Source organism: Poecile atricapillus, chromosome 7 (genome assembly GCF_030490865.1).
Source record: "Poecile atricapillus isolate bPoeAtr1 chromosome 7, bPoeAtr1.hap1, whole genome shotgun sequence".
Lineage (NCBI taxonomy): Eukaryota > Metazoa > Chordata > Aves > Passeriformes > Paridae > Poecile > Poecile atricapillus.
Window position 1 is genome coordinate 23,208,086 of NC_081255.1, and position 20,866 is coordinate 23,228,951.

The 20,866-nt window shown below is 53.8% G+C and overlaps 2 protein-coding genes across 8 annotated transcripts in view; one reads left to right on the plus strand and one right to left on the minus strand.

Moving 5' to 3' along the window:
• SZT2 (SZT2 subunit of KICSTOR complex) overlaps positions 1-16,695 on the plus strand; it is a 54,181-nt gene extending 37,486 nt beyond the window's left edge. For 5 of the 7 annotated variants that reach the window (XM_058842159.1, XM_058842160.1, XM_058842163.1 and 2 more), the window contains 23 exons: positions 1,161-1,349; positions 1,463-1,660; positions 2,018-2,187; positions 2,365-2,531; positions 2,943-3,040; positions 3,882-4,014; positions 4,108-4,235; positions 4,526-4,656; positions 4,846-5,028; positions 5,455-5,725; positions 5,926-6,005; positions 6,334-6,459; positions 8,165-8,370; positions 8,489-8,582; positions 9,920-10,000; positions 10,420-10,494; positions 11,365-11,578; positions 11,846-12,029; positions 12,335-12,457; positions 12,695-13,196; positions 13,519-13,635; positions 13,738-13,806; positions 15,963-16,695. In XM_058842159.1, coding sequence (XP_058698142.1) covers positions 1,161-1,349; positions 1,463-1,660; positions 2,018-2,187; positions 2,365-2,531; positions 2,943-3,040; positions 3,882-4,014; positions 4,108-4,235; positions 4,526-4,656; positions 4,846-5,028; positions 5,455-5,725; positions 5,926-6,005; positions 6,334-6,459; positions 8,165-8,370; positions 8,489-8,582; positions 9,920-10,000; positions 10,420-10,494; positions 11,365-11,578; positions 11,846-12,029; positions 12,335-12,457; positions 12,695-13,196; positions 13,519-13,635; positions 13,738-13,806; positions 15,963-16,106 — 3,683 coding nt within the window. In that variant the 3' untranslated portion in view covers positions 16,107-16,695. The remainder of the gene's footprint in view (positions 1-1,160; positions 1,350-1,462; positions 1,661-2,017; positions 2,188-2,364; positions 2,532-2,942; positions 3,041-3,881; positions 4,015-4,107; positions 4,236-4,525; positions 4,657-4,845; positions 5,029-5,454; positions 5,726-5,925; positions 6,006-6,333; positions 6,460-8,164; positions 8,371-8,488; positions 8,583-9,919; positions 10,001-10,419; positions 10,495-11,364; positions 11,579-11,845; positions 12,030-12,334; positions 12,458-12,694; positions 13,197-13,518; positions 13,636-13,737; positions 13,807-15,962) is intronic. The other 2 variants (XM_058842161.1, XM_058842165.1) reach the window with 1 other exon arrangement.
• A 566-nt stretch (positions 16,696-17,261) lies between these two features.
• On the minus strand, positions 17,262-20,321 carry HYI (hydroxypyruvate isomerase (putative)). Its single transcript, XM_058842166.1, has 8 exons — positions 20,049-20,321; positions 19,860-19,971; positions 18,613-18,727; positions 18,388-18,466; positions 18,156-18,205; positions 17,910-17,979; positions 17,581-17,715; positions 17,262-17,389 (listed from the first exon to the last, which is right to left on the minus strand). The coding sequence occupies exons 1-8, from the start codon at positions 20,242-20,244 to the stop codon at positions 17,301-17,303; spliced, it is 846 nt and encodes a 281-aa protein (XP_058698149.1). The 5' UTR covers positions 20,245-20,321; the 3' UTR covers positions 17,262-17,300.
• Between the last annotated feature and the right edge of the window lie 545 nt (positions 20,322-20,866).

The window sequence follows — 20,866 nt, forward strand, 5'->3', positions numbered from 1 at the left end:
GGTGGTTGTGCTGCTGCTGATTAGGCTGGGCACAGCCTGCTTGGCCTGGGTTTGTCTCCATGCAGAGGGCACCTGTCCTCAGTGCAGAGCTGGGGATTGGTCAGGGACACTGGTTTCTCTGTGGCAGTGGAGCCTGGTGTCAGTGCCATCCTTGCTGGGATGGAGGAGAGAGTATGGGCTCAGCAGTGTTGTAGGGCTGAGGTTATTTGTATCTGGGCACATCACCTTTAGGCAGTGTTGGGGCAGCTTTGCCATCCAGCCACCTTGAGTGCTGCTTTAGTCAGGGAGCTTTCAAAGGGAGTGGGAACATCTAGGGTTACAGTGTGAGGTTTGGATCTTACAGATGCTTCCCTGGTGCCCTGGCCACTGAGCTGGGCCATGAGGAGTCAGGTCTTGTTTCTGCTCTGGTCCATAGCAGGGCTGACAGCACATGGGCTGTGGGGCAGGAACCACACAGCTGCTCTGCAGCTCTGAACTGTCCTGTTGTGCGTGTGTAGGGCTCAGTATAGATAGCCAACAGGCAGGCTCTGAATTTTTCTCTACAGTGACTCCAGGCTAGTCCTGGGTGTGAGCCTGCCTTGTCCCCAGTCCTGCCTGGCTGGAGTGCATGGGGAAGGCACCTAATTCTGTTCAGGTGTACAGTGAGGAGGGGGCTGTGAGTGTCATTTGCAACAAGGTGTCATATCTGCAGGGACTCTACATTCTTCACAGCCTGGAGGGGGCTACTGGAGAGTGTCTGGGCCCTGTACTCTGTCCCTTACAAGGACAGGAATGGTGAGCCCCATCCTGGATCAATCTGCATAAAGGTTTTCCTGGTGCAAACAGAGATACTTTCCTCTTGCATGTGATGCTGGACAACCCAGGAAGCTCCTGCAGGGGCAAGGTGAAATATGCTGTGACTCTACAAGAGAGAGATTCTTGTAATGATGGGGACACCCTGTGCCAAACCCTATGCTTCTTACCCCGGCTCCCCACGGGCACAGCTAGCCTCTGCTCCCCTGGCTGCCTCCCCTCCTGTGGGCCCTGCCTGCCACGTGACACTGTGCAACTCAAGTGGTGACATGATGGTCCCAGCTGCCAGATGGCAAGGTGTAGGCAGGCACTGGGGGAGTGAACTTGGTGCTGTGTTGATGGAGGCTGTCTTGCATTCTGCCCCGCAGGAATCGCATGCATTGCGCTGACATTTGTGGATGAGCACGGCAGCCCCACCTTGCTGCCCCATGGGGAGAGGCCTGACCCTCTGAAGCTGCCTTCCCCCTCGCCCATCGTGGGCCTGCTGCAGGACAGCGACTTTGAAAGCCTCACAGCCGTCAGCAGGCACCAGCCAGGGGCTGATCCCCTGCCTTCAGGTGGGGAGTTGGCCAGCAGCTGCCAAGTGCCTGCAGCCTCCACATCCCCTGGGGCACCTCGGAGGGCTGGTGAAGGCAGGGTTGAACCATGCAGAACTACACTTTCTTCACAGGGCCTTGCGTGCTGGTGCGCCTGGATATCTGGGAGAAGGGCAACATCAGCCTGCTGCAGCTGTCAGAGAAGCTGCGTGGAGCCCTGCGCCACGCGCTCTGCGACGCTGTCATGGAGTTCCTTGTGCTGCCAGCCCCACTGTGCGTGGAAGCCGCCTGCCCCCTGAGTGCTGCAGAGCTGGAGGACCTGAGCTCTACGGGTGAGAGCCTGGCCAGGATGGCCACCTTGAGCCTCCACCCAGCCTTGCTCCTCCTGCCTGGCCTGCAGGAGCTTTGCTGTGCTGGAGGGAATATGGTTGGGTGGGCAAGGAGGGAGGAAGCTGCTCTCCCCTCTGCAATATGTGTGATGTGGTGTCTTGGGGAAGAAGCATCATAGACATTGGTGTTGGAAGAAATATTTCAGGGTCTATCTGTTCCCCAAGACTGAATCCACTTTTCTGGATATTACTGATGGTTCTTTCCCTTCTCTCCAGCCAGGTTCTGGCCAGACACAATGAGGTACCCAGCAGCTTTGCAGGGAGAGGCTCTGCAGAGTCTGGTTTGCTTTGTCTCCGCAGGAGGCCTAAGGAGGACCATGTCAGAGACCAAGGGCCTGGCCCTGACGAGTGTGGGGCCTGGCAGGAGCTGTCCTCCACCCCTGCACTTCACCTCTGCACCTTCACCAAGCTCTGGAGAGCCAGTGACACCCACAAACAAGCTGGGACGCCGCAGCTTCTGGGACATGCTGGTAATGTTACTGCAGGAACAGGGCCTGTAAAGTCCTCGTGGTGTGTCAGGCCATGAGGAATGGACAGTAGGGATCTGGCTGGGGGTGGGAAATCAGGCTTGCAGCAGGGATTTTGAGATCAGGGCACTGACTGGGCTGTAAATGTGCACAGCATTAACTTACCCGTTTCTCCCCTAGAGCAAGGCAGAGTCTTCAGAGCTGGGCAGCCCCAAAACTACTGATGACATTGTGCTGGAGAGGCCAGAAGAGGCTCGCACGAGACGGCGGCACAAGACAGAGAATGTCAAGCAGCACCTGAGCCAGGATCGGGCCACAGCCACAGCTGAACTGGAGCAGGCACAGAGGCAAGCACAGCCTGCAGGCGGGACAGTCAGGATATTGTTCCCCTAATCTGCTGTACATTGCTCTGCATCCTGATGGCCTCTGGACCACATTTTCTTTCCTTGTAGTTTCTCCCTTACACAGGCAGTTTAGGAAAGCTGCCTTCTACATACAAAGCCCTTATTGCTGGGGTGTTGCTGGGACCACAGCTGTTTCTCCCTGACAGAGATCCCTTCTCTGCACTGTGGGGTCCTGTGCAACACCTGACACTCATATGGCTACAGACCAAGAGTGACCCAGCTCAAGGACTGTATAAACCCAAAAAGGAGGCTCCCAGGGCTCTGCTCTGGAGCTGTGAGGGGACTGTTGCACTTTTCTATCTTCACTACAGATGACTGATAAAGTGTAACTGTGCTTCCCTTCCCTCTCCTCAGGCGCCGAGCCTGCCAATTGGAAGAAGGAGATGCAGGTACCATGCACCCACTCTTCAATCAAACCTGCCAGCAGTGGATGGCATTCATGAACCACCTGGGTATGTGCTTCAGGTCCCAGCTCCTCCAAACAGGCTGGAAGTGAGCCTTTCTACCCAGAGCTCTCAGGACAAGTCCTCTTACAGCACCATCCATCTTCATTCCTTGCTGGTCCTAGTTACATACCCTGTCTCTCCCCAAACCTCCCCAGAGGCACATTGGTCTCAGGGCCAGCACCAGCATTAGAAAGCTGTGGCAGGAGGACTGCCACATGCCTGTGCATCAGAACAAACCTTCTAAGGCTTGTGGTTTGGTCTGCCATGCTCCAAGTCCAGGGCTTGCTGAACTTGTCTGCAGCTGCTTTGGAGAGACCTGGACTCCAACAACCAGCTATGATAGTGCTTTAGCTCCCAGATGTAGGAGGGATGGAGGATCTGTGCCTCTGCAACATGCTTGAGGACTGTGAAGTTGCATGGGAGACCCCCTTGCAGGGAGGGAGGGAGAGGAGGAGTGTACCCTTCATATGCAGGGATTTGGGGTTATATGGCTGCCATTTTGCTACTTTCTGTTACCTTTCGCTTTGGTGTTTGTACATCCTCTCACACTCCTGTTGGCAAAGTGGAGCTCTCATCTTCCTCTGATGAGGAGTGAGTCAGGGAAGAAAGAATAAATAGGGGAATAAAGTGCTGTGCTCAGAGCATACAGGGTGTTTGGTCCAGGTCTCACTTTGGGCCAGGACCCGAAACCAGGGGTTATTTCAGGCTTCATCTTCTTGTCCATGTAAGGTTCTTGTTCTCCAGCTCTGCCCTACCTCAGGCCCCTAGCTCTCTCCACTGCTCATGTGGGCAGGATGTGGTTCTGGGGCAGCTTGGCACCTTATCTTACAGTACATCTTCCATGCAGGGTGCCCGTCAGTGCAGCAGTGCTCCTTGGAGATGGTTTCTCGTTTCCTCCTGTCCTCCATCCTAGTGGAAGTGGTGAACCTGGTCACTGCCCTGGCGAGTGACACCACTGTTAAAGTGTTTGAGCAGATCTGGTGAGTTATGAGATTCACAGGTGGCAGTTGATCAGCTGTACTTCTACTGCCACAGCTCTACTTGGTAGCCACCTCTGGGGCTTTTCTTTGCAGCTGCCATCGGGGCACTGCCTTCCTGCCCTATAAGTCTGGTCAGAATGCCAGCCCTTGCCCTGGAGTCATCAGACACTTCATCCTGCTGGGACGCAACTTCCAGCAGTGGCGCTGCAGCACAGAACAGGGTGAGTGCCTGGCCATGGTCCCTGGGACTGTGCTGGAGTCTTTTGTAAGGGGACATCAATGAACAGGATCCCCTCCTTACTGGGACAGACTGCTTGTGCCCAGAGGTGGGCAGTGGGTTGTGTGGTTTTGCCTTCTGAGACCTTTCTTTTGAATGTGCTTGTAACAGCTTATTTCAAGACGAGCTGAGCAGTACTGTGGCAAGATATCCTGTCATGCTATCTTGATGGCATGGCAGGACATAAAAGTGAGATGAACCAGTACTGAGGGTCATAACTGTGGCTTCTTCCAGCTCACAAAGGGCTCCAGCGCTTTGAGGCCATGGAATTCAGCTCAGCAGAGAGAGGCTCTGATCCCAGCCTTGTTGGTCGAGACCTGGTGCCCCGGCAAAGGTTCCTTTTCATGGAGATCATTGACAAAAAGGTAGTAATGGCTGTGGCTGTTAATGGGGACTGTAACTGAGCTGTTGCCATTTTCCCTGTTCCAGCCTTGTCATCTGAAACTGGCTGCAGCTGCAGCAAGTACCACTGGCACACCTGGGGCAGCCTGTGCCACCATGCAGGCTCTCTCTGACCATGTCCTTAAGTCTTCCTCCCCTTCCTCTCTCTCCAGCTGACCCTCTACACTTACAACTGGTCCCCGGACCTGGGGGCCAACTTGAACTGCTCCCTGACACGCCTGCTGCAGTGGCAGAATGCGCGGTCCCACATCGTGCACTGCCTGATCAGCCAAAAGCTGGGACTCTTCCACCACCACTGTTTCATGGACACACCATGGCATGAGGACAGCAAACAGGTAGGGCACCATGCCAGGCAGGGCAGTCCTTTCTTCTTCAGGAAGGGCCTTGGCAATCTGGGGGTCTGAGGAAGTTTGCAAGCACCTTTTGTGCACTGATTGGTAGGGCATCCCCAGACATTCACATGTTCAACTTGACCATTTCCAGCCAGACTGTTGCCCTGCTCTTGGAGACAGGTGGAAGGAGAAGCCAGGTCCTTCTGCTGGCAGCAGTTATTGGTGACTGAATTACTTAGGTTGAGGCTAAGGAATGGGCTTCTCACTTCACATTAGAGGCATGGTGGGTCCAGACGCTCTCTTCTTGGAAGTGGCAGTGGAAAAGGCTAACAAAGATCTCAGCAGAGGGCCAGAATTGGGTGTACTCTGTGGGTTCTTGCTCCAGGGCTGGCAGTAAGGAGGCTTTCATTGCTGTGTCTGTTTGCTTAGGAGCCAAATCCTTTCCTGAACTCCACTTTGGAGGTGGATGCACTGATCCGGAGCCCCTGTCCCCCACCCAGCAAGGAGCAAGGCCGGCTGAGCAGCTCTGCCCGCAGCCTCCCGTCCCTGCACTTCCATCCTGACGTGGTGCCCTTTGATGAAGCTCTGCGGGATGTTACCACCATCAGGCGCATACCCCATGGGCCTGACTTGGGATATTTTGATCCTGTGGCTCAGCATGGGGCCCAGTTCCTGGAAATCAAGAGCATGGAGAGGAAAGGTAAAGTGAGGGGGCTGATATCATGGGAGGCTGCCTAATAATCTCACTTCTGGAAAAAGAAATCAGAGCAGAACAAGAGTTTTGTCAGGCGACAGTTCTCTGTTGGAATGGGTTATGGCCTGTTCAGGGTGGGAGTGAAGGAGAGTAGCAATACCTGGGGTTGTGGCTTGATGCTCTTGTGACTGCTGTCTTTCCTTCAGAACTGGAGAAACAGATGAAGATTGAAAACCTCTTTGTCACCTGGCAGCAGAGATCAGCTCAGTCCAACATGCCTATCAGTGTGAGTGCAGCCTGGGCAGGTGGTGGGCTGGGCCTTCTTACAGCATGCTGCAAGCACCAGCAAAGGGGAGCACTGCAGCTCTGAGCAGGGTGTATAGTGGGGCTGGTGCTAGGCAGTGGAGCAGTGGTCTCTGCCTGAATTTTTGGGATTGCAGGACTCTGAACCATGCTTGGGCATGGGGCCTCACTGCCCAGCACTGGAAAGGCTGTAAAGCAGGGGATTCCCACAGTAATCTCCATTTAAGTGGTATTGTGGTGTCATGGACAAACTCGTTCCCAGCCTCAGTGAGGGGTGTGTGCTGTAACCATGCTCCTCTCGTGTTGTGCAGCTGGCAGACCTGGAGACTCTGAAGCAGTCCTCACGCCTGGTTCACTACTGTGCCACCCCCTTGCTCTTTGACCCAGCATTCCGGCAGCAAATCCAGACTGACCAGCTGGGCAAGGTAGAGGGGAAGGTGAGTGTCAGCAAGCACCAGTGGGGTCAGGCTTTGTGCACAGGAACAAAGGAACAGTCTTTTCCCAAGACAGGGCTGCTCTGGCCTCACTCCTAAAATACAGGATGAATTTGAATGCTGTAAGATGGAGACTGAGAAAATCCTTGCATCCTCAAAGCTTTTCTCCTGCAGCCACACTATCCCTAGAGAAGACCGATTTCCTTGTCTACCCAGGGAATTCAGGGCTGAGTCTGGAGAAGCCATCAAGGGTGCTGTCTGGTACTGATCTGTTAAGGAGGCAGAACTTCCCTTATGCATTCAGCAGCCAGACCTGGTAAACCTTTCCTGGACCAAACAAGTAGCTGAAACTATTGAAAGCAAACCAGCTGAATCCTGAGCAGGTTGCAGCCTGACAGACAAACCAGTGCAGATCCCATACCGGCTGTTCACAGTCTGCATGTGTGTCAGAAGGGAAGAACAGGCTGTTGTAATTTATCAGAATGTCAAAAGGATTTTGACAGAGTCTTTAAACAGAGGTTGCTACAGAAATTGAACACTTACAGATGAAAGGGAAAATATCATCACAAAATGAAAACATCCCTTTGTTTTTGGAACAGAGCAAAATGGAAATTGGTTATTGGACTTGAAGAGCCTTGCAGCAGGGGTTTCAGGGTGGTGTATTAGGTTCTGTATCTCCAGGTCTTTTATGGGGATGTTTGAGATGCCAGGCTTTGCAGTGCTGGAGGGCTGTTCAGATTAGTCAGAACAGAAAAAGAATGCAAGGAACTCAAGAGGCACCTGTGAAATAAGAGCTTTTGCGGGAGCTGGGACCTGGTTCCCAATAAAACAGCACAATGTAGAGAGAAATTTGAACCCTCTTTTATTGTACACTTACTGCAGAGCCTGTGCAGAGCACACATCTCAGTGGTTTCTTCAATTTGTGAGCAGTTGGGTACAGCAGACATTGGTTAGAGTACATGAGAAAGGGGTGTTAGTATAATGGGTAATATTCTAACAAATTCCTAAAATACTAGTGTATTAATGTCTTCATCTGGGCAGTAAGTGTGAGACCAAACATCTTGTGGCAAAGGCACTGATCTGGAAAGAGTTGGAGAAGGTCAGAGAGGAGCTGGAGATATGCCAGGTAAAGAGGCATCTCTTGTGCTTGGTGGAGCAGATAGGCAGAAAGCCAGATGGAAACATGTAACAGAGCTGTGGGCTTAAAGTAGGAGAGATCAGAAAAGAAACCTTAGTCTCTCTCAGCATGAAGAAAAGGCGTATTCAGGACATCAAAAGGAGAACGGAAAGTGTTTAGAAGGAAACACTGTTTCTTTTCAGTGCTACTGAACTGCTAGAAAATCCTGAGAAGTCAGCAGCATTCATAAGGGGATTGGGCTCTTACTGTGGCTTTAGGAGCTGAAGCTCTGAGCTTTGTGTGAACCAGTTGTGAGCCACTAACACTTTGTGGAAGCGTTCTGGGGAAGTCAAATGTGAATGCTGACACAGGCAGCAGGTTTCTGCAGGTTATTGCAGCGCTGTTAGGTCAGTTCATGGCTGGGTAGATCTTGGATCTTGCTTTTTGACACACGCACTAGGACAGTGCTTGGACAACCAGATGTTAGATGCTCTCTGGCAGGAAGAGATCTGCCTTTTGCTCAACCAGGGCACCTGGTGTCCTCTGCTGAGGCTAGTCCCAGCAGTTCTCCTTAGCAACTTTCTCTTGCAGAAGCGCCACCGCTCCAATGACTCCACAGCTTCGGGGAGGGACCGCAGCCACAGCTGTGACTCAGCAGAAGCACTGCCCTGCAAGGTGAAGGAGGAGCCATGGCTGCAGGAGATGTGCAATGCCTTCCTGCAGCAGTACATCCAGTACCTGCAGAGCATGGGCTTCATTCTGGTCCAGGTGCGGCCACCCTCACCTACCACTCGCAGGTCAGTGATGTGCTGGGAATCCTGGTGTTGGAGAAGAGCCAACACACTGAGCTGGGCCCTGCTTTGACACAACAGGTCTTGGCTCCCTGCTCAAGGCTGTCTCTGCTCTCATTTCCAGTAGCACAAGCCGCATCCGAGCTCTAGCAGCAATGGGAGTGGAGGGTAGAGGGTCCTTCTCCTACACAAAGCCAAAACCAGAGGGAAGTCCAAAGGTGAGTGCATTTCTATTACAAGGGTGGAACTGGGATGGAAGTCAGGCTATGGAGTGTGCCAGTTCTGGCTGGCTTTTAAAACTGTTTCAGGCAGAAATGATATGGGAGGGCAGAGAAAGCATCAAAGCTAGCCTGTCTGGACCAGCACCATCTTTGAGAGTTTGGGTATGATGAGATGCCTTTGTCCTCCTGCATGTCTTCCTACAAGGGCCTCAGAGCCCTTTTCTGACATTTGGTGGAACCAGGGCAAATATTAAGACTGATAACAACTTGGAAGGGCTCAGAAGAGGAACAAGATGACCTAGGGCAAGGATAGCTGCTTTGGGGTGAGATTCTGAAGGATTACTTGTCAGAGAACCTCTAGCATCCATGGTTAAGGGCAACTCTAGGGCAGAAGGATCTTTAGTTATAGTGAGATGAATATGGAAGTTAAAGAGGTTAGAAAAGATAAGCCTGGAATGACTCTACTGTGAGAGCAGGCTGAGGTTCCTCATGTATAAAGAAGTGGCAGCTAGGGAGGAACAAGTTGGAGCTCTACAATATTGCAGCTAACCTGGAAAGGGATTGACCGTTTCCTATTTTATTCAATACAACACCTAGAGACCATCAAATGAAAGTATTTGGAGTCAGTTTGAAACTAAGGAGAGTGTTTCTTTGAGAAGCAGTTTTTGTGAACACATGAGTCTTGTGAATATGAGCTTACAAGACAGAATAAGTAAGTACCTGGAAGAGGAATCTGTTGGAGTCTCTGTCTAACTACCCATGGCTTATGGAATCACCCAGGGATGATGGGAGCACGTAGCATTTACTCACTCTTTTCTGACACTTAATTGGCACCTGCCTTTGGCTGATGTTACTGCAGGACTGTGGATAAGACAACACCATGCAGATAAAATGAGAAGAGAGCAATCTGCTGAGCAAGTTAAGAGGAAGCAAATGAATTTGCTGGCAGCTAAATTCTGAATTGTGACAGGATGTCTCTGATAGCTGCTGTATCAGGCAGGCACAATGGTTTGAGGACACCACAGCAGGGAGCGAGGTTCCATGGACACTGTTGTTCCTTGGCTCACAGCGTCCCACACTCTTAAGAGACACCCTGTCCTGAGCAAGCAGGAGGTGAAGGGATCAATGTGCCTGGTATGTTCTCTCAAAGGCTGTTTATTAGGTTTGTTAGGATTCTTTCCACTGTCAGCTCTGCCATATCTCCTCTCTTCTCTCCTGTGAGATTGCTCACTTGATGAGGCCCCTCTATTTCTGCTTCTGCCACAGAGCCTTGTGGCAGCTTCACACCTTTTGTGTGCCAGAGAGCCTCTTCAGCTTTGTCCTTCTCTTGACAGAGCACAAGCCCTGCTGTTGCCACCTACCATCTACAGAGAGCCCTTCCAGGTGGGATTGTGCTCATGGAGTTGGCCTTCCAGGTAAGAACAAGAAACAGAGCATATCTCTCAGGGATCTTCAGGTACAGTCTTCAGAGGTGACAAAGGGAGTGATGAGGAGTGCAGCAGGGACATGTGATTCTTCATTTGTCTGTCCTGTTTCTTCCGTGGTCTGTCCTGTTTCTTCCGTGGGATCAACCAGAGAGGATTGTGCAGGTCTCAGAGCAGTAAGAGTTGCCTGGGGAAGGATAATGAAGAGTTCAGCACCAGTTTGGGTGCTCTGTGCTCAGCCACATGTTGGCTGGTCTAGCTTGGTTCAGACAAGGTGAGACAGAACGTGGGGTGAGAGTGTCTGGGCCCCAGCCCAAGCATGAAGTGTGAGGGCTGTGCTCCTTCCCTGGAAACCCCCAAGGCTGTGCTGTGCTCTGCTCTGCTCACATGCTCTCTGCTCTCTCTTCCAGGGCTGTTATTTCTGTGTGAAGCAATACGCGCTGGAGTGCTCGCGCATCCCCATGGGCCAGTCCGTGAACTCTCAGGTAATGGCTTTGCAGGCACAGCTGGTGCTCCTCAAGGGATGCTTCATGGGGAGGAGTGATCTCTGGAACATAGTGGGGATTTCAGGCACAGCAAGTTCTAGAGAGCTCTGCTCCTTCCTCATGGAAAAGCAGAGCCTCGCAGAGCCTTCTGCAGCCACGTGCCCTCCATGGCGCTGCTTGAGCAGAGCTGGATTGCAGCAAAAGGGGGTGCAAGGCTTGACAAGAGGATGACTCTTGTCCTAGCTTGGGGAGCAAGACAGAGCAGACTGGGGAGGAATAGGAGCAATTTTGGCAAAGATCCCTGCTCCAAGGAGAGTCAGTGCATGGCTCTCTGTTTCCCTTGGAACGAAGAAGGAAGTGGAATGGGAACAGGGATCTGTGAACATAATTCCTGCCCTTTGCTAGAGGAGAAGTTATTTTCTGCACCAGAAAGGTTCCTTTGTACCTCTGTGCCTAGCTCTACAGCACTGTGAGGCTGCCTGCTCCCTTCTCCTTTGTAGGGTCAGGGTGTCTCCTGCCGGTTCCCAAGGGCACTGGGTGTCTGTGCAGAGGCTGGCCAGCCCCAGGCTGTCTGAGACAGGAGGCATGCATGACCATACTGTCCTTTCCAAGGGAGCTCTGTAGCAAGGCTTTATCTTAGATATGCCAGGAGTGTCTCTCCTAAGCTTAGAGCTTTCCAGGACTTTGTCTGCAGATTTACTGAGCCTTTCCTGGAAAGCTTGCACGTGCACAGGGCAGTGATATGAGGCTGCATCCTGCTCTGATGCTGGGACAGCTGCACTGGCTGTGCCATGCCTTGTGAGCAGGGCTTTGCAGGAGGGTGTGAGGTGCCTGGTAACACTCCTGCCTTGACTCTCTGTCCCTCCACAGCTGTCTATGCTCTTCACGGAGGAGTGTGACAAGGTGCGGGACCTCATGCACGTGCATTCATTCAGCTACGACTTCCACTTGCGCATAGTCCACCAGTATCTGCTGGGCTCCCACATGACTCTCCGCCAAGGCTACCATCTCACCAGCTTCCTGGAGGATTTCATTGCCCATCACCCTGACATCCCCAAATTTGGCCGTAATCATGTTTTCCAAGGTATATAGGTCGATATATGATCAGTCTGGGATTGATCACCAGCACATAACTCGGCAAAAGTCCTTTACAAATAAACCTTTGGAGTATTCAGGAATATGACAGGGTGAGGGTGATGGGAGGGGCTGAGCTCCAAGGAAAGTCCTTGTTGCCCTGTTGTGGTAGGGGCAGGTTGGTTGCTCTGTCTCCTGGAGTAGATGGGAAGACACTGCTGGACCCAGGTAAGAGGCACAGACTGCCACCTTTGATAGCAGTGTATTTTTCCACTAGGCACGCTGGCCCTGCCCACCAATATGATCACTGCGCACCAGCTGTACAACTACATTGCTGACCATGCCAACACCTACCACATGAAACCCCTGCGCATGGCCCGGCCAGCCACGGGCAACGACAGCAAGAAGGGAACACCAGGCACAGAGCAGAACGAATATGCACTGGTCTCTATTTGGAACAGGTGAGTGCATCTGCTGCAAGTTCTTGGAGCTGCTGGAGGTTGGTGGCAACCTGCCAGTCCTGGGGACATTGCCCCAAGGTGCCAGCAAAGCTGACTGTTCTATACAGTGCCAGGCAGCAGTTCTGGCCAGTACTTCTGAGATGGCCAACAGGGTGTATGTGTGCAGGTGCATTTGACATTTCCTGTGGCACTTCTGAGGAGTCCTGCTGTGTGGAATTCCCCATGTCCAACTGTTCTGTTGGGATCAGGAGCCCTGGGAGAACGAAGTGAGGCTTCCTTCATACTGATGTGCTTTTTTATCCCAGCTCGGGCTCCTATAAGGACTCTGAAGGTCTGCGTCATCATGATGACTTTGATGTGTCCCTCCTGGTTTGTCACAGTGCGGCACCATTTGAGGAGCAGAGTGAGGCAGAGAGACGCATGCTCCGGTGAGCATTGGGCACCAGTGACAGCAAAGCTTCCTGGCTGGGGAGGAGGGCTCTGAGAGGGACTGGTTCTGTCTGGAATAGCATAGGCGGAGTTGTTGGTGTCTGGGAAGGATCATTGTGAGAACCTGGGCAGAGAAGCACCCTTTCTGGCAGGGATAGAGGAGCCTCTGGTTCATTTGCAGTGCAGCTGAGAGGGGAGCAGCCCTTCCCAGGTCAACAGTGTCTCCTTGCTCCCAGGTTGCGTTTCTACGTCATCATGACAAGCCAGCGGGAGCTCTTTCCACGGCTCACGGCTGACATGCGACGCTTCAAGAAGCTGCCGCGCTTGCAGCGGGAAGTGCTGGAGCCTGTGGTAGGCCGGGCAGCCTGGGAGGCAGTGGAGCCAGAGCCGAGCCTGGACCGGCAGCCATCGGCAGAGCGGGAGCTGTGGCAGGACGTGGAGGACAGCAGCGAGTTCTACGCGGGGGGCACGCAGGTCAAACTGGGGCCAGGGCTCTTCTACACCTCTCCGCTCTTCCCCTTGCTGGCCTCTGAGGTGGCCTCAGCCCAGAAGCAGCTCAGCAGCATGGTGCAGCTGGCTAAGTGCCACTGCCGCAGGGACAACCTCTGGAAGCGCCTCTTCCTTCTGGAGCCTCTGGCTTCTGACAAGCTGAAGCTGGGCAAGCTCTCGCTGGTGGAGCTGGAGGAGCTGCTCGATGCCGTGCATGGGAAATCCATTGCAGATGTCGACCCCCAGCTGGTGAGCAGCAGGGATGGGTGCACAGTGCACAGCAGCTGCTGTTCTGCTCTGGGGGTGGAGTGGGGTGCCAGGTGAAGGGGCCTGCAATGCACATCTCTTTGTGCTTGCTGCGAAGGTAGAGGCAGGAACACAGCTCCTAGCTGGCATGGGAAGGGGAAGACTGCATTGATCTGTCTATAGAGAGTGAACAGCCCTCGGTCAGCATCCTCAGTGGGCTGGGAGGGTTGCATCTGATTTCGGGTCTGAAGGCAGCTGTAGCATTATGGCTGCTGGTGCTGTGGCTAGAGGGAGGCTGAAGATCAGGCCTTTTCTATGTCTTCAGGAATGCTTCCTCACCATGACAGTCTCCTGGTACCAGAGCCTCATCAAGGTGCTGTTGAGCCGCTTTCCCCAGAGCTGTCGGCACTTCCACAATGCTGAAACTGGCACCCAGTATCTGGTAAGACACAGCCCATTGTCCACCTGCAGCCTCTGTCCCTGTGTCCCTGTCCTGGGTTCTGTACTGGCTCCTTTCTAACATGCTCTATGACTCTCCTGACAGGTTGTGCTCAACCAGAAGTTCACAGATTGCTTTGTTCTTGTGTTTCTTGATTCTCATTCAGGAAAAACGGTGAGTTCTTGGCAACAGAACAACAGCTATGTTGGCTCAGGCCAGGAATCTGTCTAGATTGATCCAGTGGTGGCCAAGGGCAGGTGTGCATGAGAACACAACCAGGTCAAGAAGCCTGTAATGCTTCTCCAAAATATTGTCCCAGCATCTGAAGACCTGTAGCTTAGGCCCATCCTGAGCTAGAAGTGGCCTTTGCATTTATTTAATAGCCCTTCCACAGCTTTCTTTCCTTTTGTTAATTTCTGGCATCCATGATTTCCGCTGACTTGCAGCTCCATGAGGCAGTTGCAGTCTAGGTGAAGAAGTTCCTTGGCTTATTTTTGAAGTTTTTGCTGTTCTTTCCATGTGATGCCCCTTTGTTCTTGTATTAGAAAACAGTGAGCACTTGATCCTCTTTTCCTTCACAGGATTGCTTTTGGATCATTTTCTTAGCTGTCTCTCTATCCAGGCTAAGCAGACCTTCTGTATTCAGTCCAAAGTCAGATCACACTGGGTCTGGCTGGGAAGGGTCACCAGTGCTGTGGGCTGCTCCTACCTGGGCAGAAAGGAAGGGGACCTGCACTGTCAGGGTCCCAGCAAGCCTGCCAGGGGCCTTTGCCTTCACTGAACCAGGGTACAGGATGGGTCACAGGGAATGCAGCTCCATGTGAGAGCAGGGGATCTACAGGAGGCTTCAGTCCACAATAAGGCTTCTGCAGAGACTGCAGAGTAACTGATGTTGTATAAAATAAATCATGCTCCATCTGAAAAGCAGGTAGGGGAGACAGAAGAGACAGTGTTTGTTGGAAGGCTGCTCAGTGCTTCCTGCCACCTGATGGTCATAGTGTCACCTTGTGGTCACCTTGTGATATGATAAACCAAATAAACCCAGACCCTCCATTCCCTCTCCCAGTGACTCATTTTTTAATAGAAACCCTTTGTTTTCATAACATTGTATTTTGTGCTTAGCATTCATCCTATTCTTGTAGCCTCTCAAAACTCTCTCAGGGTTGTTTTGTTTATTTGTTTGTTTGGTTTGGTCTGGGTTTTTTTGCATTATCCCAATCCTCTTTTGTATTAGTGCCTCAACTTTTATCAGCATACTCCTCATCTTTGTACCAGACAATTGTTAAAGTACTAGGGAATGTGAGCCCCAAAGCCTGTCCTGAAGGAGCTCTATCTGCAACCTCTCTCCATTTCCCTTTTCAGCGCTGCCATGTTCTCCCTTTATAATTTTTGAGTTAATTCCTATCTTTTCAGCTTACCTAAATTTCCCCTGTGACACTACATCAAATCCTTCCTGAATCTCAGATAAGATGTACCATGATTCCATTGTCTAGAAATACTACTTTATCAAAGAGAATTTTAGCATTAGCACATCATTTTGGTAACACTGAGCTGCATTTCCCTCATGGTTCTGTCTCCCCCAGTCCGCTCTGAAGCCTTGCATGCTGCTGGAGTTGGGCTCACAAATAATTTCCTTTCCCCTCTTAAATGATGGTGGTACATTCGCTGTTTTGTACTCACACAGCTCTTCTCATAGCTTTACCGGTTTGTAAGGGACCCTGGCTACCAGATGTGCTGTATTTCAATTCTGGAGAACTCCTGTCCCTGTGTCTTGCCTCCATGATGCTGATCCGAGTGCACTGAGTCACATTTTCATTCTGCTTCAGCTTCTGCAACCTCTGCCTGCTCCCTTCTCCCCTCTGCCTTTGCCCTGCCTTTTCAATACAGTCACTAGTCCGAGCGGAGCAGGCAGCATTTATTTTTAGGATTGCGGTTATTACATTTAATCTCCTCCCCTTCCCCATTTGTTGCACTCCTACTCTTTCCCTTAGAAGAAGAATTTTCCCTCTAATTTCCCTAGAAGCTCCTGGTACTGTGGAGGCAGTAGGATCCCCTCCTCTCCTGTGGTTGCTGCCAGGATTGGCATAACTGCAGATGCATAAAAGCTGGAACAGAGTGGGCAAGTCCTCACACTGATTTTCCAGCAGAAAAATTGGGAGGAGGCTCAAACATGCTCAGTCACAGGAAGAGCTAGCTTGGTACCATGGGCATTTTGGGACTACTCCCAGTATTTGCCAAACACTGCCAAAAAAGTGTCCACACACCTGGGCTAGGGACTGCACAGCGCTTGTCTGCATCCTGTCCCCTGACCCTCTCCTCCCTCTTGGCAGAGCCTCACCGTGGTTTTCCGGGAGCCATTCCCAGTGCAGCCCCAGAACAGTGAGAGTCCTCTGCCACAGCTTGTGTCCACGTACCATCACCTGGAGTCAGTCATCAACACCGCCTGCTTCAACCTGTGGACGGGCCTGCTCTAGCACTGGCACCCACGTCCTGGAGCAACGCGTATTCCGACTCGGCACGGCCGTACCATTGGTGACCATGGGGAGGAACAGGTCTCTGGGGGCACCTGTGCATGGGCACTGCAGGCAGCACTGCCAGTGGCACACATGGCTACTGACCCAAGGAGCCTGGGGATGTGCACCTCATCGCTGGCTGGCTGGTACAGCCCTTGTGTGCTGTTTTCAGTGGGTTTGATACTGAATGGCCCTGAAGCAAACAGCCAGAGCAGGAACTTGGCTGCTGCAGCCTGGCTGAAGCAGAACAACTCTCAGGGATGTGGCTTTGGCATCCATAGGTGAGTTCTGCCTGCTGGGAAGGCACTGAGGAGCATGCACAGCACCATCTTCTGCCCAGGGTAGCACTGTGCAGTGCTCTGCTTTAGGAGGAAAGACTCCTGACTGCAGGGCTGCCTGACTGGCAGTGAGGATAACTGCTTCTTTTGCTTTCCTTGGGAGAGCATGAATGGGACAGGAAAGGTGAACTGGATCACAGGAAGGTATTATAGAGGTGTACATTTGAGCCGTTGGTCTATCTGTGAAATAAACTGAACCAGATCCCTGCTCAGTCACTGTAGGCTGTGGAAAGCTGCCTGCAGAGGATGCAGAGCAGCCCTGGCTGCTCTGGAATCTTACACTTGCTCCAGAGCAGGAGCAGCAGGACAGTCAGCCTTGAATATCCACGCACAGGCAGCTCCCAGCCTGTTACCTTGGATTGGACAGCCTGGGAGGGGACTGCTTGCTTCACTTGCAGCCCTGCTTCAGAGTCAGTGCTGGGTACTGGCAACAGCCTTGAGAATTTCAGTACCTGGAAGTCAAGAGTGTTCTTTCCACAACTTCAGGCACCAGCTGGAATGCTCCCCTTAGTGGGGAGACTGGAAACCTCTCCCTGGACACCCCTGTAGCCTGGAAGTGAAAGTTTTCTGTGTACCTGAAGTCACCTACAGTGGTGCCTGAGCCATCACTAAATCAAACATGCTGCAGGTGGTACTTGTGTAGATGAGGGTCCAACAGTTTGGGCTGGCCCAGTAGAGCCTGGGGAAGGGAAATGACATAGATGCTCCTAACTTCATTCTAGGAAATCATCCCACCCACCACACTCCCCTAGTCCTAGAGAAGACACATGCTCTGTTAAGCCATTGCTTTGTCTTTTATTCTCATGGTTTTCTAGTTTTACTTGGCTGCCTTGCTGGTCCCACCATGCTGCAGCCCTCGGCTTTCCCAGTAGGATCGCAGCCAGCCCAAACCTTCCAGGGTGTCTCCTGCAGTGACAGACAAGGTTTCCTGCTGCAGCTGGAGAAGCTGGAGCAGCTTCTGTTAAGGACAGAGCCCTCATCCCCAGGTAGCGATGACACCCACTCCCTGCACCCCCCAGGACCTGTTTGCACAGTACCCAGCCAGCTGCTCTGTGCTTGGACCTGCCCGTGGGGCTCACACCTGCAGGCCTACTCACCCTTCGGAGCATACTCGCACCCCACATAGCCAGTGTAGCCAAGGGACTCCAGGAGCTCGAAGATGTAGGGGAAGTTCAACTCCCCAGGGCTATCGGGCTCGTGCCGCCCTGGTACCTGTGCAATCTGGATATGACCTAGGGAGGGAAGGGGAGAAGCCATGCCCAAGGCAGCTCTGCCTGCAGCCTTCTTTAGCTATGAGACAAGATCCAAGAGCAGCCCCACACTCCCAGCCAGCTACAGCAGAGCCTGGAGTAGGAGGGCCCCCTCTCAAAGCCACTCTTGCCCAGTGGCTGCAGTGGAGTTGGTCTGGGCGGGTGCAGGGTGTTACCGATGAGTGGGAAGTACATCTCCAGATTGCGTGACAAATTGCCATCCATGATCTGGCAGTGAAAAAGGTCCTGGGGGCAAGAGAGGAAAATGGAGGGTGCAGCTGTTCAGCAGTGAGCAGTTAAGGACAGCTGTGCTATCGTCCCTGTCCAATGTCCCCAAGAAGGGATATTAAGCCCATGGCCACCAGAACAGTTTTGTGGACCTGTGAGAGTTTCCCTCACAGAGAGCTTCAATGCTGACTCACCAGCTGCAGCTTCAGGTTGGGCCGTCCCACTTTCTCCAGGATGGCAGCAGCTAAGGGGGCAAGAAATGAGAAACCATTTCCCCCAGCGTGAAAGAGTTTGCAGAGAAGCCCCAGGACCCCCTTTAGGAACTGTGCTCCCTCAGCATCTCCGTCCTGGTAAGGCAACCTCCTGCCTTTCAGACTTCGGAGATCCTTCTCCTCCTCTGAAGGAGACTCTTGGTGTCTGCCTTACCTTGGTGTGGGGTGTTCAGATAGTAGCGAGGGTCAGTGATGCGGTTGTTAATAGGCTCCAACAGTCCAATCATGTTTTCCTGTAACATAGCAATGTCACCCTGTGGAGCATCCTGACATCTCTGCAGCAGGAAGCATAACTTCCCCATGCCATGCTGGTGGGGTATTCCCCATCTTGGGTATCCTAAGAGCTTCACACACAAAGCAAGACCCATTCCCCACCTACCTGGGACAGGAGGTCAGCAGTGTATCTGAGATTCTCAATGAAGGTGGTTTCCATCTCACTTGACACTGCAGCCCGGTCTGTGCCCAGGGGAACCCGCCCGGCCATCACATGAATCCTACAGGCACAGAGAGATAATCACAGGCAGCACCTCCAAGCTGCTGGCCTCATCTAATACACCTTCCTCTGCTGATGGAAAAGGGGGCCAGGCTGGGGGAGCAGACACAGAAGGGGGCAAGAAGAGCCATCTCCTGCAGGAGGCACAACAGCAGCCAGCAAGCTGCCACCCAGGACACAAATATGCACCATCCCACCTCAATACACAGAGGGATGACTTTGAACCTTTGCCTGACAAATCACAGACTTTGCTTCTTCCCTCTTGTTAACTGCTTTCAGCTCTTTCACCCTGACACTGGAGCTTTCTTGGGCTCTTTCTTGTTGGGGGACCCCAATCCAGCATGTGGGCAACTGGCGTGCTGCTTCTGCCAGGGGCCTGCCACGCATGGTGTCACTGCTTGGTGGCTGTGAGCAGGGAGGGGACAGTGCCCCACACTGGGCTGCCCTGCCATGAAGAGCTCAAGCGCCAGGCCACCTTCAGCCACCATTGGGGGAAGGTGAACGGTAGAAACAAAAACCTTTTCAATGTGCCTGTACCAGTGTGCAGATGGTGCTGCGCAGCCTTTGGCCTGCCTAGCCCATGCCCTCCACAGGGCTTTGGACTGAGTTGCAACAGGAAAGAATGGTGCAAAGTAAGTGGAATAAAAGGGCCCTGTTGGTTTTCTGAAGGGAGCTGTGCCAGGCTAATTGCATCTTTTACGGTGTCTCTGCTGTGCTGGAGTCAGCATGGCCCTCAATAAAGCAACTGTTGTGGTGTCCTGGTGGAAACGACTGGTGCAGTTGGGGAGGAAAAAGGGAGGATTATCCTGGGGAACTGTTGTGTGGGGGTGGGAACAAGAGCCTCTACTGCGAAGGGCAGGGTCCAGCTCGTGCCTGGCAGCTCTGGGTCCGCCCCCAGCGAACAGGCCGAGAGCACGGCCCCGCTCAGCGGGGTCTGTCCGGAGCTGGCTCCGGCCCAACGCAGCCGAGCAGGAGATGCTGCCCGGGAGAGGCTCCGTGACGGCGGCGGGAGGCACCGCAGAACAAAGGGCAGGCTCCGCTCGGGGGCAGCGCTGGGGCAAGAGGGCGGCAGAGGAAGCGCCCCCGGCAGCCGCGGGGCCGGGGCCGGAGCGGGGGTCCCGCCTCGCACCTACCTGGGGCAGCCCACAGCCCTGGCGTAGTGCACGGCCGCCTCCAGGCCCTGCCGGAAAGCTGCCTGCCGCCCGGGCACGGCCGCCAGCCCCAGCTCGCCCGCCTCCTGGTCCCCTGGGAGAGAGCGGCAGGGTCGGCGGAGGGTGCTCGCTACCCCACGTAGATGGGGGAGCAGCGGAATGCGGCCGTACCGGGGGGGGTGTTGAGGAGCGCGATCCGCACCCGCGCCCGCTCCGCCGCGGCCCGCAGCTCCTGGGCCGGACAGCCCGCCGGCCAAGCCGCCTCCACCGCTCCGAACCCGGCGGCGGCCGCCGCTTCCAGCCGCGCCGGTAGCGCCGGGAGCTCCGGAAAGAGCCACGAGAGGTTGGCGGAGAAGCGCAGCGCCATGGCGGGCGGGGCGGGCCTGGGCGGTGCTCCCGCGGCCACTCCGGGCACCGCCGCCCGCCCCGGCCCTCCTGCGGAGCGCAGCGAGCCCCCAGCGGCTGGGCCGGTGCTGGGCTCAGCCCTGCGGGCGTGTGGAGGACTCCGGGACGTGCCCGCGGCCGTGGGTGAGCGGCCCCGTGACACGCGTGGGGCTCCCGGCTGCGCCAGAGGCTCCGTGGGACAGGGCCGTGCTGGGGGCGCGTGGCCGGAATCCGCTCTGGGAAACGGGGTTTTGCCAGGTGTTGGCCTGACACACGCAAAGCGCCCTCTTAATTGGTTTCCTGGGGAGCTTGTATCTGACAGCGTCTCATTATGCGAGAAACGCTCTCTCCTTTTGTCCCATGCTCTGCATATCTTAGCATAAAATGTTCATCTCCACTCCTGCAGAGCCGTGGCTCGGGCGTGCAGGAGTGTGACCCCGGCGGTGGCCGCGGGCAGCCCCGCGCTCCCGCTCCCCATTCCCCGCGCTCTGTGTCCCCAGGCGCACTCGCAGGGTGGGGTGCGTGTCCTGTCCTGCCCATGGCCGGGGGCTGTGCCGTGGCTGACAGAATGGGTACCGTGAGCCGTGGACATTTTGCAGTCCCTT